General features: G+C 43.7%; 1 protein-coding gene across 16 annotated transcripts in view; it reads right to left on the bottom strand.

Annotated features, from left to right (window-relative positions):
* The window catches only part of sec31a (SEC31 homolog A, COPII coat complex component), a 100,512-nt gene extending 83,315 nt beyond the window's left edge, over positions 1-17,197 (bottom strand). For 13 of the 16 annotated variants that reach the window (XM_078214664.1, XM_078214673.1, XM_078214572.1 and 10 more), the window contains exons 1-2: positions 17,043-17,152; positions 4,524-4,616 (exon numbers count right to left, since the gene is read on the bottom strand). In XM_078214664.1, the coding sequence (XP_078070790.1) occupies positions 4,524-4,602 (79 nt within the window). In that variant the 5' untranslated portion in view covers positions 4,603-4,616; positions 17,043-17,152. Of the gene's footprint in view, positions 1-4,523; positions 4,617-17,042 lie in introns of all 16 variants that reach the window. The other 3 variants (XM_078214679.1, XM_078214621.1, XM_078214699.1) reach the window with 3 other exon arrangements.
* Positions 17,198-17,946: the final 749 nt, after the last annotated feature.

Here is a 17,946-nt window from a genome sequence, read left to right as displayed (position 1 = left end):
TGCTTCATTAATAGGTTTTATTTACATACACAAAATACTGTGATGGTGATATTTGGTACCTGAGGCAATATGGAGGAGGAAAGGCTAAAATTTTAAATATTTTATTGGCCTTCTCTATAATAAGTGACATCCTAGTATGTGGACAGTTTATTCCTATTTTACATGTCCCGATTTATTAATGTAAAAGTGGTGTCTATTTCGTGGTCAATCTCCTGTATAATTTTATGCAGGGGCATGCAAGGGTGTAGTCTTCATGTGAAAAGGGCATTAGACAATATGTGGCAACTGGATCAAGGCATGCAGATGGATTTCAATTTTCACTTAACATTAAGTATAAACATGAAAATGTGTGAAACAGGAGATTTATTAAGAAACAGAAAAGTAGAATTAGCTGAGGCAAAGGGCTTTCTATGCAGTACAGCAACCCCAAGAGGCAAAACAGTGGCTCAAGATGCCACTACTGGTGGGAGAATGTAATTCTAATACGATACATTTCCATACATAGTTTCCAGTATAAATATAATTGAAAAAGTTGAGAAAATTTGACAACAGGAACTTTTCGTATACTACATAGATGGATAAAGAACTTAATGTTTTTAAAATTTATTTATTAGTGTCACAACACTGCAATGAAGTTACTGTGAAAATCCCCTAGTTGCCACACTTTGCCGCCTGTTCGGGTACACTGAGGGAGAATTTAGCATGGCCAATGCACCTCACCAGCACGTCTTTCGGACTGCGGGAGGAAGCCGGAGCACCCGGAGGAAACCCACAAAGACACGGGGAGAACATGCAAACTCTGCACGGACAATGACCCATGCTGGAAATTGAACCCGTGTCCCTGGTGCTGTGAGGCAGCAGTGCTAAACAGTGTGCCGCACTATTGCCTACCCTCCCTGCAGGAAAGAATCAAAAAACACTTAGTCCACTGTCCGTAGAAAAATTTCTTTCAAACTCTTCATTTCCCTTTATAGATGTTCACTCTCTCCAAATTCCTTCCCTCAGCACCCACTCTACAACTCGCACACACAGTCAGCAGTGCCAAGAGCAGATATTTAGATTTTTTATTTTTTAAACTTAAACTCTTGCATCTATCACATCATTTGCCCATCGAACTTTAGTATCCCAATGCAAATCTCTTGCAACCAATTGCTTAAATGGTTACACCAGCTGTATATATCTGCTCAAATATGTCCATTGCATACTTCTAAATGTTACACAACGCATTTCAGAAAAGTCTGCGCTGTTGTATATTTTGATATGGAAATACTACAGTCTACACTTAATATAAAGTTGCTCAGCTCAATCAGCTGATCAGTTTTTAGCACTGAATTCACACTTTGCTATATTATGTGTGTTACGCCCTTCAATTACTGGACAAATCAACAATTGGGTAAAAATTGTGAATGTTAGAATTGGCCTTTACTGCAGTGTGGGTGATATTCAGCAGAACTCTATAACCATGTATGCATGTGGTACAAATTCCATTTACTTTGGTCCAACTATTTTCACTGAGTAAAAGATAAATCATTATTCACGACTCTTAATGCCTGAGTAACTTCTACAACTAAGGTCACAGTTATTAATTAGCATCATTGATCAATGCACAGCCAAGATGAGAAATCTCTCGCCAGGGTGTGTTCAACCAGAGTGAAAAGAACAAAGAACAAAGAAAATTACAGCACAGGAACAGGCCCTTCAGCCCTCCAAGCCTGCACCGACCATGCTGCCCGACTTAACTAAAACCCCCTACCCTTCTGGGGACCATATCCCTCTATTCCCATCCTATTCATGTATTTGTCAAGATGCCCCTTAAAAGTCCGCTTCCACTATCCCCCCCGGCAACGGGTTCCAGGCACCCACTACTCTCTGTGTAAAAAATCTGCCGCGTACATCTCCTTTAAACCTTGCCCCTCGCACCTTAAACCTGTGCCCCCTAGTAATTGACTCTTCCACCCTGGGAAAAAACTTCTGACTATCCACTCTATCCATGCCTCTCATAATCTTGTAGACTTCTATCAGGTCACCCCTCAACCTCCGTCGTTCCAGTGAGAACAAACCAAGTTTCTCCAACCTCTCCTCATAGCTAATACCCTCCATACCAGGCAACATCCTGGTAAATCTTTTCTGTACCCTCTCCAAAGCCTCCACACCCTTCTGGTAGTGTGGCGACCAGAATTGAACACTATATTCCAAGTGCAGCCTAACTAAGGTCCTATAAAGCTGCAACATGACTTGCCAATTTTTAAACTCAATGCCCCTGCTGATGAAGGCAAGCATGCGTATGCCTTTTTGACTACCTTCTCCACCTGCATTGCCACTTTCAGTGACCTGTGTACCTGTACACCCAGATCCCTTTGCCTATCAATACTCTTAAGGGTTCTGCCATTTACTGTGTATTTCCTATCTGTATTAGACCTTCCAAAATGCATTACCTCACATTTGTCCGGATTAAACTCCATCTGCCATCTCTCTGCCCAAGTCTCCAACTGATCTATATCCTGCTGTATCCTCTGATGGTCCTCATCACTATCTGCAAATCCATCAACCTTTGTGTCATCCGCAAACTTACTAATCAAACCAGTTACATTTTCCTCCAAATCATTTATATATATTACAAACAGCAAAGGTCCCAGCACTGATCCCTGAGGAACGCCACTTGTCACAGCCCTCCATTCAGAAACACACCCTTCCACTGCTACCCTCTGTCTTTTTTGACCGAGCCAGTTTTGTATCCACCTTGCCAGCTCACCTCTGATCCCATGCAACTTCACCTTCTGAACTATAATAACACAGTGCCCCACTTAAATGGAACTTGGGTCAACTCACTCAGTCAGTAAATAGAGATTTTCAGTTAAGAGCAGAGGGGAAATTCTCCGGCCATTCATGCCGGCAGAATTCTCTGGTCCCACTGGAAGCACACCCCCTCGAGCAGGTTTCGCGGTGGTGTGGTGTGACATCATTGGGCATTCCCATCAATAGCAGCTGGACCAGAGAATCCCACTGCCAATGAACAGCGCATCACCTCTCATCGCTGACAAACACAGGCCAGAGAATTCCCCCTTAGGTTTCCAATTCAGAACTTGTGAAAGAAGCCATGTTCTAGCAGAAAAGACACCAAGTAAAATAACTTCTCCCAGTGACAAAATTCAACTCTCTCTTCTCCAGTAAGTTAAAGTTAATTTATTTAGTCACAAGTACACTTACATTAACACTGCAATGAAGTTACTGTGAAAATCCCCTAGTCGCCACACTCTGGCGCCTGTTCGGGTACACTGAGGGAGAAGTTAGCATGAGCAATGCACCTAACAAATACGTCTTTCGGACTGTGGAAGGAAACCAAAGCACCCGGAGGAAACCCACGCAGACATGGGGAGAACGTGCAGACTCTGCACAGACAGTGACCCAAGCCAGGAATCGAACCCAGGTCCTTGGCGCTTTGAAGCAGCAGTGCTAACCACTGTGCCGTCCTAACCTTACTCGTGTTGGACTATGGTTACAGTGTCCCTGTACTTCGCCCAGATGATCATTCTTTTCTCGTGAAGCCAAACCTTAATGGCCAGCTGGACATTTTTATGTCTATTCCAGCTCTCGTCCTCACTCAAAATCCACACTTTTCAGCAAAATCACTGGATACGGAATAAAAACCTCACAATGTTATCCCAATCTCAGACATCATGGTCAATAATAATGGGAGAGTAATGCAGCAGTTATGATACTGGACTAACAATATAGTGGCCATGAGTTCAACTCTCACTGCAGTTGGCTGTAAAATAGAATTCAATAAATATGGTAAATTATGGCCAGAAAAATAACTACGGAAATTGCTTCACTAACGATCTTCAGAAAAATAAACTAGACAGGATGTCTAGTCACACTACATGGTTGACCCTTAATGCCCTTCAAAGTGGGCAAACCATTCAATATTCAAAGGACTATCACCACCTTCTCGGGGCAACTTGCCATTGTAAAGACCACATTTATTGTCCATGTTGCTCACTGGTTACACAGTGGTTAGCACTGCTGCCTCACAGCGCTAGGGACCCGGGTTTGATTCCCGGCTTGGGTCGCTGTCTGTGCGGAGTCTGCACGTTCTCCCCGTGTCTGCATGGGTTTCCTCCGGGTGCTCCGGTTTCCTCCCACAGTCCGAAAAACGTGCTGGTTAGGTGCATTGACCATGTTAAATTATTCCTCACTGTACCTGAACAGGTGTCAGAGTGTGGTGACTAGGGGATTTTCACAGTAACTTCATTGCAGTGTTAATGTAAGCCCTACTTGTGACACTAATAAATAAACTTTAAAAACTGGCAATGACAATTTTTTTTGAAATAATATGTCTCTTTTTGCCATTTTCCTTTCCACTGCAGCTCTGTCAAAGACCAATTGATTCATATTTACCTGGATCTATATCTGCTTGGTCATTTTACACAAACCAGCTATACTCTTTTTGTAAGATGCACTGACGATTTTTGTGAACTGTTTAAATTTCTCAAGCTGTTATTCTCCTGCTTCAGTTTTCTTACCTGCAGCCAGGTAAATCGGGTGTTGACGAGCTGGACTCCATGCCTGGATAGCAGTCCGATTGATTTCTTTAAGCTTCATTCTCACTGGTTGAGCTGAGAAAGAAAGAAAATAGCAAGTAGCTCAGTGCCATTAAAAACAAAAGGGATACGAACAGCAGCTTATTACAAAGTTGCTCAACAATTGAAATTTAATTCTGAAGCATCAAATACATTGAAGCAGCTGGAAAAGTCATTTATTTTTAAACTGAAGTCTAAGACCCAGTTTATAGCGCAGGTCCACACCAAAGTTGGTGGTGGTCACGCCAAGAAAGTAGGCGTGATGATGAGCTAAACAGTGTAGTCATGTAGAGCAACAGTTGTTAGCACTGCTAAGGGCTAAGATCAAGTGTAGTATGGATTGGATGCTGCACTTGGTTGAGGTCATTGGGTTACATTGAAGCTTCATATGTTTCATATGAAGCAATTTTTAAAAGCTGCATCCCGGCCTTTTGGCTAAGATGCAAATGAGCTCAAGTCTTGGAGGAGGTGTTGCTTTGCTCCTCCAATCAACTTGGCTCATGTAGATCAGGCCCAGGACAGGGTGGTTTGGTCGCTCGCCCTGTCTTGTCAGCCTGGATCTGAAATGTCTCAACTTGTTGAGACTCTGAATTGGATTTGATTTGATTGAATTGGAAAAGTATAAAAAAAAACAGTTGTTGGCACTGCTGCCTCACAGCGCCAGGGACCCAGGTTCGATTCCAGCCTTGGGTCACTGTCTGTGTGGAGTTTGGACATTCTCACCGTGCCTGCATGGGTTTAGTGTCCCACAGTCCAAAGATGTGTAGGTCAGGTGGATTGGCCATGCTAAGTTGCCCCTTAGTGTCTAAAGATGTGTAGGTGAGGCGGATTAGCAGAGTAAATGAGTGGGGTTAAAGGATTGGGGCAGGGGTGGGCCTGGGTAAAATGCTCTGACAGAGAGTCAGCGCAGATTCGATGGGCTGAATGGCCTCCTTTCGCACTTTAAGGATTCTATGATTAGGTGTTCCCCTTGGTTTTTAAAAGTTCATCACCAATGCAAAAGAATGAATACACTTGGGAAAGATAGAAGTTGACCAAGGTTCTAGGGGTTCCGCAGTCTTCCCCTTTTTTGTTTGTGAGAACCCAAATAATGTCAGCAAACTGTTTGATGACGGGAGGGGACATCAAAGTTAAACCTGGTCCTTTCCTCATCCAAAATCCATAAGCACACACTTTCCAACAAGGGTCATTGAATAGTGCTAAGGATTAGAAATATGGCTAACCCTCCCATACCCCAGATAGACCAAGATGAATCATATAGAATCTTACAGTGCAGGAGGTGGCCATTTGGCCCATCGAGTCTGCATCAACAACAATCCCACCCAGGCCCTATCCCCACAACCCCATGCATTTACCCTAGCTAGTCCCCCTGACAATAAGGGGCAATTTAGCATGGCCAATGGACCTAACCTGCACATCTTTGGACTGTGGGAGGAAACCAGAGCACCCGGAGGAAACCCATGCAGACACGGGGAGAAGGTGCAAATTCCACACTGATAGTGACCCAAGCTGGGAATCGAACCCGGGTCCCTGGCGCTGTGAGGCAGCAGTGCTAACCACTGTGCCACCGTGCCACCCATATTTGGTGTGGTAATTTGATGGCTATACTGGACAAGCGATACAGAGGTCTTGAGTTACCAAACCATCCTTGTGACACTAAACAATGCGTTTAAAAATTGTCTATGACACGATGGCACATTGGTTAACACTGCTGCCTCACAGCGCCAGTGACTTGGATTTGATTCCTGACTTGGGTCACTGTCCGTGCAGAGTCTGCACGTTCTCCCCGTGTCTGTGGGGGTTTCCTCCGGGTGCTGCGGTTTCCTCCCACAATCCAAAAGATGTGCTAGTTAGGTGCACTGGCCATGTTAAATTCTCCCTCAGTGTACCCAAACAGGCGCAGGAATGTAGCGACGAGGGGATTTTCACAGTAACTTCATTGCAGTGTTAACGTCAGCCTACTTGCGATACTAATAAATAAACCAAAACTATGGAACTCCACAAGCTGTCAACCGCTGAGTGCATTAGATAGCTATGCCCAACTGCACAAAGCTCCTTTTACCAGGAAGCAAGAATTCAGGATCGCCTATGACTTTCACAAAAAATTAAAAAAATATATTTTACAAAATAACTAAAATGCGCAGTAGTGGCAGCTCTTAATGACATTGTTCAGGGAAGGGGGAGAACAGAACAAATTGAACCCAGGTTAGCTGAGCTCACTGGATGGTTGTTTATGAAGTATAATTAATACTGGGACAGGATGCCAAGTGACTTCCTCAGGTCAGAAGCAGCAGAAAATATCACAAAATGGGAGAGAGAAATTTCATTCTTTAAAAAAATAAACAGTACTATAAAGTATTAGTAACTTGAAGACGAGTGTAACCGAAATACTTTGGCCATGCTAAATTGCCCCTTAGTGTCAGGGGGACGAGCGAGGGTAAATGCATGAGGTTGTGGGGATAGGGCCTGGGTGGGATTGTGGTCGGTGCAGACTCGATGGGCCGAAAGGCCTCCTTCTGCACTGTAAGGATTCTATGATTCTGTGAAACAGGGATACTGATTACCGGCAAGCAAAATATTTCCTAAAATCTTGTTTTTGTATTATATGCTGGGAACATATCAAAGTACATCTGAATGAAAAACAGATGGTCTTCAAAATCTCAGGGCTTCACTGCCAGCCAAATACCAAGATGACTGGCAATTTAAATTATACACCTTAAAAATCATTCAGAAACATGAGTCATTTTGACCAGATCACTGTCAGTAACTGGTGTGGGGAGAATGTATTCCTACAGAGAACAGTGTAGGGAATCAGCAGAATTTCAGTGCACAACCCAACAAAACGCGTTGACAAATTTCAGTGGAAACACTCAAAGAATGCTTTTAATTTTTAAAAATCACAATGGGAACTGAGGACAAGAAATGCTCAATTGTTCGCAATCCGCTTCTTTAAATAAAGGGATAGCATTGGACAGGTGCAAATTATGAACCAAAAAAATATTAAATTGAAATTCAAGAGATTGCGTGTTAAATGTTGACATGATATGAAACAAGAAATAAAACACTGCTTCTCGTGCACCAGGTATAATTTCTCCTGGAGTTGATTCTTTTATTCCCCTTTTTAAAAATCCCAATTTATTTAATCCCCGGTACAAGCTTTGATCTCAATTGGTGCTGATTTTAGTTGAGTCAGCAGTAGAACACTCCAATTGGCTTGAACAAACCAGGTGGTGGCGTAATGCAACATCTCTGGACTTACAAAATCCAGAGGTCCAGGCTAACTCCTGGGGAAATAGGTTCAAATCCCACCATGGCAGCTCGTGGAATCTAAATTCAATTAAGAAGTCTGGAACATAAAGAAAGTGACTGGTGCTCAATACTATTGTCGAGTGTCATCAAACCCGTCAGGTTCACTGATATCCTTGAGGGAAGGAAACCTGACCTGGTCTGGCCTATATGTGACTGCAGAGCCACAGCAATGTGGTTGTCTTAACCGCCCTCAGTTGAAGGGCAATCAGGGATGGACAAGAAATGTCTTTTAGCGATCCCATGAAAGTGTAAAGAAAAAAGACCTATCCAGGAATAAATGCTAGCAGCGCTCATGTTCAGGAAACAAGTGCAGGGGTGAGGTGGGAAGAAAACAAAGAATAAGGGAAATACAGAACCAGTAATAACAGAAGTCAGCAGGAAAGTAATTTCTTCCTCAAACAAATTGCTCAATAATCTCCTGGATTTCAAGGTTAGCTTCTCAATCCCTTTCTTTTTTTAAAAATTCATTTATGTGGCATGGGCATCGCTGGCTGCTCAGCATTTATTGCCCATCCCTTGTTGCCCGAGGGCAGTTGAGAGTCAACCACATTGCTGTGCCTCTGGAGTCACATGTAATGTCAGACCAGGTAAGGATGGCAGATTTCCTTCCCAAAAAGGACATTAGTCCTTTAGTCGGACATTAGACAATCGACAATGGTTTCATGATCATCAGTAGATTCTTAATTTCAGATATTTGAATTCAAATTCCACCATCTGCTGTGACGAGATTCGATCCCGGGTCCCCAAAACATTAGTTGAGTTTCTGGATTGTCTAGCAATAATACCACTAGGCCATCACCTCCCCAGGGGTTTGTTCAAATTTGATCAGCAATAGTTCTCTTGCCTATGCATCTTATTAGAGTTTTAATGCAAAATGCCATTTCCCTATCCCATCGGCAGTTAAGTTGTCTGTCTCATTGGGCCTGATTTTCACCAATTCAAAACCCAACCTTTTGCACCTTGGGCAGCACAGTGGCAAGCACTGCTGCCTCACAGCACCAGGAATCCGGGTTTGATTCCTGACTTGGGTCACTGTCTGTGCGTAGTTTGCATGTTCTCCCCGTGTCTGCATGGGTTTCCTCCGGGCGCTCCGGTTACCTCCCACGGTCTAAAGATATGCAGGTTAGGTTGATAGGCTATGCTAAATTGCCCCTTAGTTTATGAGGGACTAGCAGAGTAAATACTTGGGGCTACGGGGATAGGGGCTGGGTAGGGTTGTTGTCGATGCAGACTCGATGGGCCGAATGGCTTCCTTCTGCACTGTAGGCATTCCAGTGATTCCATGAAGAGTTAAAATTGGGCCCATTGTGTCTGCAAAGTATAATTGCCTTGAATGGGATGCCAATGTTGTCTAAAGTTGTTACAACTATCCTTATCGGCCTATCCATTCATTTCTTGCCTTTTGTGTTTTCTGTTGATTTTTGGGTGTGTTAATCTCATTACGCGACTCCCTCACCATCCAGTAACATGAAGTGAAAGCTCCTATACTGTTGCTTCTTCTAAGCATCTGTATGTGGAATGGAGGCAGAAGGTGAACGTTACTGATGAGGCCAGCATTTGTTGCCCATCCCTGATTGCGCTTGAACTGAGGGCAGTTAAGAGTCAACATTACCACTACGCCATGGTCTGATGTGTCGAAACCAACTGTAGTGTTCCGACTGCTGAGTCAGCAGAAATCAGCACAAATCAAGATCAAAGCTTGCACCGGGGACTAAATAAATTGGGATTAAAAAAAGAGGATAAACGATCAATTATGGGGGAAATCGTACCTGGCCCACTAGGGGCATTATTTCTTGTTTCAGATCATGCCAACATTCAACACATGTCCTATAGTGGGGGGCTATGCAAATTTAACTCACTATCTGATCTGCTATATATGCACTAAACACTGATTTACCATGCAGAAGCCATTCTCATCTCCCTCCCAAAAAAAGGGATTTGCATCTAGGCCTCTGCTAATACTGTTCTTGGTCACTGAGGTTATGCTGCAAAAATGGTACGGTATTAATTTTCCCTGTATTTTCCTGGAGAAATGTCTATCTGACACTCATGTAATAGTCTAACTTAACCATCACCTTCCTCAGTATTAACGCACATTATATAAATAAGGAGTGAATGCCCATATAGTGAAATTTTATGGTTGGATCAGATCTATAAAACTTAAAGGTAAGCCAATGTATACATTTTTAGACATCAATCTTTTTATTTAATTCAATTTTTGAAAAAGAATTCCTGACAAACTGATTAAACTTCACTGACTCTGGGAGGTGAAGTGTGGAATTGTAAGGCACATGCAGTTTGGTTAGATATGAGCCACTTGGAGTCAATTTATAGACAAACAGAAAATAACTGCACTCAGCTGCTACTATGGTCATCTGAACAAGCTTGAGCGTGGTAAAAGTTGCAAATTAAGTAATGATTTATGCTTGAATCAGAAATTCAGCACAGCCACAAAAATTGGAAGTGCGGTACATCAGAATTCTTCATTTCTAGATACTAAATTTCTAATCTGTGTTTTTTTCTCCCTGAACTAATTGTAATTGAGGCTCACAGCATTGTGAAAGCAAAATCTCTTGGCTCCCTTGAACCAGTGATCACAATATAAGCACAATACTAGCACGGTTCAAAAGCTACAGCTTTGAAGTTCCACATGGTTCTTCTTCTACTTCTGCACAAAAAAGGTCAACATTCAGAACACACTCATTAGTGCACTTTTAGCTGAAAGCTGTAGCTGATGGAGCATTTCTGTCAAAGGTTTTCTGGAGGTCACCAATAAACAATTCCATTAAGCTGTCAAAAAAGGCACACATTTAATGCATTTTCAAGGGGCGGGTGTACAAAGGGAAGGGAAGAGGCAAAATGGTTTTTTTTTTTACTCATGTCTCCCCGACAGGTCCCCCTATGAGTATGCATTTCTGCATTTAGCCATTTGCAGCATCCTGTGCGGACTGTTTCCAGTTCCAGACTAGCCTATCACCAAGAGCATGTCCTCCCCAGCCAATCCCAGGAGATCACAACATAAGCAATTTCATAAATTGATTCTGCACACATGACACTCTTGTGGCATGCTACAGTGCTGCTGAACAACCATGCTTTAAAAAATGGATTGCAGATTAATCAAAACTGCAAAATCTCCATCATAGACAATAGCACAGGAACTAAATCTTTACAAGGCCCTTCTCTAAAACTTCCCCCTAGAAGATTTACAACAATGACCCCAAGCAAACCCAACTGATTACTTGAGGATATTCAGTGCCAACTTTGCTCACTAAAATTTAATATTGTTATTGCTGATGACACTAAGATGTAAGCAGTGTAAATGGAAATATAAAATTACAAAGAAATTTTGAAACATTAGGTGAATGGGCAAAACCATGGCAAATGGATTTCAACGTAGGCAAATGTGAAAGCGCTCACTTCAAAAGTAAAAAAATGCATAGAGCAGGATATTTTCAAAATGGTAAAAAGCTTGTACAATGTGGTCCAAAGAGACCTTGGGGACCAGGTGCACAGGTTATTAAAATGTCATGAACAGAAAAGAAAATAAGAATAAGGGCAGCACGGTGGCACTGCTGGCTTACAGCGCCATGGACCCAGGTTCAATTCCGGCCTCAGGTCACTGTCTGTGCGGAGCTTGCATGATCTCCCCGTTTGTGTGGGTTTCCTCTGGGTACTCCAGTTTCCTCCCACAGTCCAAATATGTGCGGGTTAGGTCGACTGGCCATGGTAAATTAACCCTTCGTGTCAGGGGATTAGCAGGGTAAATATGTGGGGTTATGGGAATAGGGCCTGGGTGGGATTGTGGTTGGTGCAGACTTGATAGGCCAAATGGCCTCCTTCTGCACTGTAGGGATTCTATTCTAAGAATAATGGAATGCGGGGCTTAATATCTAGCGGACTAGAACACAAGGTGGGGTAGACATTATGTTTCAACTGCACAAAGTCCCTGTTAGAGAACACCTGGAGTACTTGAGCAGTTCTGGGCACCACACATTAGTGAGGATATTGGACTTGGGAGGGATTGCAGAGCAGATCTAACAGAATAATACCTTGACTCCCAAGAGTTAAATTAAGAGGAGATTACACAAGTTTGGGGTTGTATTTCCTGGAATTTACAAACTTATGGGGCGATTTATGAAGTTTGAAATAATAAGGGAAATGGATGAGTAGATCGAGAGAAATTATTTCTGCTGGTTGGGGAGTCTTAAGAATGAAGGCATAGTCTAATAATTAGAGTCAGACAGTTCAGAATTGAAATTTGGAAACACTTGTGCACGCACATATTAGGGCAATGGAAGATTGGAACTCTCTTCCACAAATGGCAATTGATCCTATTTAAATAGTTTAAATTTTAAATTGGACGTTTTTAGATTTTCATTAAATATGAGTATTAAGGAACATGGGCAAAGGTGGGTATATGAGGTTAGCTCACAGATCAGCCATGATCTCATTGTGCTTTTTTCACCATTCAAAGGGTTAAATGGCTTAGTCCTGTTCCCATGTTCCCTATGGTACTGAATGGATTAATTATGGAAGGGCCCATTATTACTTAGGAAAAAGTACACTCTTCCTTTCAAGAACAACTGCCTGTCCTCTCAAATATATTTTGACAAGTAAATGAACTGCAAAAAGAAGCGTATGCATATTTAAAGGGGTAAATCATGTGCTCAATTCTTGAAGTGAAACTCAAACACACAATCTCTGACTCAAGAGGTAAGAATACAAGAACACAAGAAATAGAAGCAGGCATAGTCCACCAGACCCTTCAAGCCTGCCCCACTATTCAATACCATAGAACCATAGAAAATTACAGCTCAGAAACAGGCCTTTAGGCCCTTCTTGTCTGTGCCGAACCATTTTTTGCCTAGTCCCACTGACCTGCACTTGGACCATATCCCTCCACATCCCTCTCATCCATGAACCCATCCAAGTTTTTCTTAAATGTTAAAAGTGACCCCGCATTTACCACTTTATCCGGCAGCTCATTCCACACTCCCACCACTCTCTGCGTGAAGAAGCCCCCCCTAATATTCCCTTTAAACTTTTCTCCTTTCACCCTTAACCCATGCCCTCTGGTTTTTTTCTCCCCTAGCCTCAGTGGAAAATACAATCATGAATGATCTATGCTGGCCTCAACTCCCTTTGTGTGCCATTTCCCCATTGCCCTCTATTCTGCAATCTATCAAATATTTATCCACATCCACTTTAAATACTTCTAATGATCCAGCCTCCACCACCCTTTGGGGCAGAGAATTCCAGAGATTCACCACCCTTTGTGAGAAGAAATTTTGACGCACCTCCGTTTTAAATGATCGGCCCTTTGTCTTGTAGCTATGTCCCCTGGTTCGAGACTCTCCCACTAGTGAAAACATCTCACCATCTATCCTGTCAAGCCCCCTCAGGATCTTATATGTTTGAATGAGGTCATCCCGCACTCTTCTAAATTCCAAGGAATACAGACTCACACTAATTAGTCTCCCTTGATAGGAGAACCCTCTCATCCCAGGAATTAGCCTGGTGAAACTCCTTTGGACCGCCTCCAATGTTATTATTTTTTTTTAGCAAAGAGGACCAAAACTGGGCGGCACGGTGACACAGTGGTTAGCACTGCTGCCTCACAGCGCCAGGGACCTGGGTTCGATTCCCGGTTGGGTCACTGTCTGTGAGGAGTTTGCATGTTCTCCCCATGTCTGCATGGGTTTCCTCCGGGTGCTCCGATTTCTTCCCACATTCTGAAAGACGTGCTGGTTAGGTGCATTGACCCGAACAGGTGCCGGAGTGTGGCAACTAGGAAAATTTCACAGTAACTTCATTGCAGTGTTATGGCTTACTTGTGACTAATAAATAAATTTAAATTTAAAATCTGTATGCAGTATTCCAGGTCAGGCCTCACCAACACCCTGTACAATTGCAACAAAACCTCCTATTCTTTAACTCCAACTCCTTTGCAATAAAGGCCAAAATGCTGTTTGCCTTCTTAACTACTTGTGGGACCTATCTGCCAGCTTTTAGTGAATCATGCACTAGGACACCTAGATCCCTCTGTACTTCACTCATCTGCAGTTTCTCTCCATTTAAATCATAATCTGCCTTTTGATTCCTCTTACCGACGTGCATGAGCTCACACTTCCCCATCTTAAACTCCATTTGCCAGATTTTCACCCAGTCACCCAATCTATCTATATCCCATTGCAGAATCATAGTATCCTCATCACAACATGCCCTTCCACCTATCTTTGTATCATCGGCAAATCTTATTCCTTTCTCCGGGTCATTAATGTAAATAGTGAACAATTGTGGGCCACGAACTGATCCCTGAGGTACTCCACTAGTTACATCTTTCCACTCTGAAAAGGACCCATTTATTCCAACTCTCTGTTTTCTACGTGACAGCCAGTTTTCAATCCGTGATAACTCACTTCCTCCAATTCTATGGTCTTTTACTTTCTGCACCAGTCTCTTATGCAGCACCTTGTCAAATGTCTTTTGGAAATCTAAACACACTAACAGTGCAACCAATAGGGTAGAGGCCACTATAAAAGATGCAAGTGATCTTTCTCCTATTTTATCATTAAAGAATGAGACCCAAATGAACTGAGCTTCCATACACAGAATATTTAATACAACTGCTCCAATTTTAAAGATGGCGTTGTCTGTCCCAGTAATGAACGGTTAAGGGCATCATCCAGATCAGACAGATTAGGTGGTCGTGGGGTTAATTTCCATTGTAAGCCCTGTACCTGATCTTAGCTAGGACAAGGGCATCATTAGACTTGGTTTCAGTGCCCCTGGGCTAGTGGAAGGGTGGAGGAAAACATTAGCCAAGAATATCACTTTTAGTGGAAGGTTGTGCATGCGGACGATGACAAGATTGCCCCGACTGTGATGTATCCAAATGTACCAGTGGTTCACACACAAAGAGTGTTTGATTTATTGTCACATGTATTGGTATACAGTGAAAACTGTTGTTTTTTGTGTGTATACAGCCAAAACATACCGAATATAGAGAAGGAAAGGAGAGAGTGCAGGATGTAGTGTTAACGAGAGTAAAGAATAGAATTAGAGCTTGTGCTGGGCACAGCTTGCAAGAAGTCGCCTCTCTCCAGCGCCATCTTGGATGCTTGAATATGTGACACTGAAGGTAGTAAAAGTTGACATGAAGTGATCAGAAGCAAACAATTGCAATTATATATCGCCTTTTATGACTTCAGAGTGTCTAAAGCGCTTGACATCAGGTGATACTTTTATTGTGTAGACACTGCTGTAATATTTAAAATGCAGCTGTTTTCAAACAGTAGTCTCACAAGTAGCAAAACCAACAAATAATTTTTTTAATGATGCTCATGTTTTTTGAAGGATAAATATTGGGCAGGAATCTAGGGCAAAATACCTCTCTTAAACAGCAGCATAGGATCCTATGTGTCCACCTCAGAACTCAGTTGAACATCTAATCTGAAAGACAGCACCTGTAACAGTGTAGCACTCTTTTAGCACTACATTGGTGTATCAGTCTAAATTACGTGGGGACCTCTTTAGAGTGGAACTTGAACCTACACCCACTTGACTCAGAGGAAAATGCTATCGCTGTGCCAGACTTGACACCTAGAGAGATACAGACATTACACAGTGTTCTACTGTACTGGGTTCAGTATCAAGATTCACTGTTTCCCTCCCTTCTTCGTTGGGCAAACAAAAGGATTCTAATCTTTAAAAGATTGTTGAAAACAACTTTCATTGTTTCGCAACACTCACTTTGCCCTCCATCCCTAGAAATTCATGTGTTCCATTGGCCTGTCAAATCATTATTTGCCTTGAGAGCAAGAGAGAAAAAAAAAGAAAATGTGTTGTGCTTGGTAGGTGCAGACACAATGGGCCAAATGGCCTCAATCTGCGCCGTAATAATTCTGTGATTAATAGCATCTTTCATGACAGGGCGGCACTGTGACACAGTGGTTAGCATTTCTGCCTCACAACTCCAGGGACCCCCGTTTCAATTCTGGCCTTGGGTGGCCGTGTGGAGTTTGCATGTTCTCCCTGTATCTGCGTGGGTTTCCTCCCACACTCCAAAGATGTGAAGATTAGGTGGATTGGCCATGCTAAACTGTTTCTTAAGTGTCCAAAAATGTGTAGATTAGGGGGATTAGCAGGGTAAATACATAGGGTTACAGGAAAGAGCCTGGGTGGGATCCTATGTTGGAGAGACGGTGCAGACTCGATGGGCGAACTGCCCTCTTCCTGCACTGCAGGGATTCTATGACCATAGGACTTTACAGACGATGAAGTACTTTTTTTGAAGTAGAGTCACTGTTGTGATGCAGAAAATGCAGCAACCAATTTGTGCACAGCAAGCCCCCCATGAACAGCAATGTGATAATGACCAGGTAATATATTTTGGAAATGTTGACTGCGGGATAAACATTGGCAAAGACACTCCCCTGCTTTTGTATGAGTGCCAGGGGATATTTTAGGTCTGCCTGAAGGAGCAGACAGAGCTCGGTCTAACGTCTCATCTGGAAGAAAGCACATCTGACAGTGCGGGCTCCAGAGTGGCACAACCTCCAGACCCAACTCCTGCCAGTTGAGCCATGGCTGGTTAATGTAAAGCCCTGCTCCTGAGTCTGAGTACAGCATAGTTAAAGGTGTAATTTGTTTTTGGAGGAACGATTATAACCCCTACCTGCCTGCTCACAGCCAGACATAAACAGAATTATGTGGAAAACACGAGAGAACAGGAGAGATCAGGTCAATATCCAGGGACCCAGAATAGTGTCCACACAGAGATTAGATACAGACAGGCCAGAGACAGGATAGAGTCCCAGTAATGGTGACATGTTGTATACAATGAGTAAACCCACTGACAATATATTTATACAGCGAGCCCGTCAATGTAAAAGAAACAGATACATTGAAACGACTGGGGGAGTCGAGGAACAGAGATTATCGCCCATGGAAAGTTACTAAGTGGAGAAATGAGTTAAGTTTTAAACCCCAGTAAAATCAAATCAAAACTCCCATTCCGTCCAGAGGAGTGGGCCCGCCTGCTGCTTTCCTGCGCTTCCCCCTTTCCCCAGCCGGCAGGGATTTAACCAGGTACCGAGGCCCAGGCTGAGGAGGAGCTTTCCACAGAGCAGCCCCGGGACCCCCTCCGCTTACCTCCGGCTCCGCTGTGTGTGTCCGCGCCGCGGCTCCGCTCCCCAGCCGCCGCCGCTGCCGGTGCCACAAGTCCACGTCTCCACCAACGTGGCAGCCAAAGCAGATTGGACCAACACAACAACACTTCCGCTTCCTCAGATTGCAGAGTCCGCCCAGCATCCCTGCAGCACACACTGAGTAAGGAAGGAATGCTGCAGCATAGCTACCAGCACACCCAGCCATGCACTGGGCACAGAGAGGTGCAACCCAGCCATGCACTGGGCACAGAGAGGTGCAACCCAACCATGCACTGGGCGCAGAGAGGTGCAACCCAGCCATGCACTGTGCACAGATAGGTGCAACGCAGCCATGCACTGGGCACAGAGAGGTGCAACCCAGCCATGCATTGGGCGCAGAGAGGTGCAACCCAGCCATGCACTGGGCGCAGAGAGGTGCAACCCAGCCATGCACTGGGCACAGAGAGGTGCAACCCAGCTATGCACTGGGCACAGAGGTGCAACCCAGCCATGCACTGGGCGCAGAGAGATGCAACCCAGCCATGCACTGGGCGCAGAGAGGTGCAACCCAGCCATGCACTGGGCACAGAGGTGCAACCCAGCCATCCACTGGGTGCAGATAGGTGCAACCCAGCCATCCACTGGGCGCAGATAGGTGCAACCCAGTCAGAGAGCAATCACACACAGGAACCCAGCAATGCAACGGGTATATTTACCTGTATCACAGGAGCAGAGCAATGACAAACAGGATCAAACTCCTGTATACCCAGCAATGTAATGGGCATATTTACCTGTATCACACTAACAGAGCAATCACACACAGGAACCCAGCAATGTAATGGGTATCACAGTAAAAGAGCAATCATACTGTAGTAGCAATGTTCCACCATGTAACAATCCTGGTTAAA

Source organism: Mustelus asterias, chromosome 1, assembly GCF_964213995.1.
Source record: "Mustelus asterias chromosome 1, sMusAst1.hap1.1, whole genome shotgun sequence".
In the NCBI taxonomy this organism is placed as follows: Eukaryota; Metazoa; Chordata; class Chondrichthyes; order Carcharhiniformes; family Triakidae; genus Mustelus; species Mustelus asterias.
The sequence above is the reverse complement of the archived record's forward strand: the minus strand, read 5'-3'. Positions and strand labels throughout refer to the sequence as shown.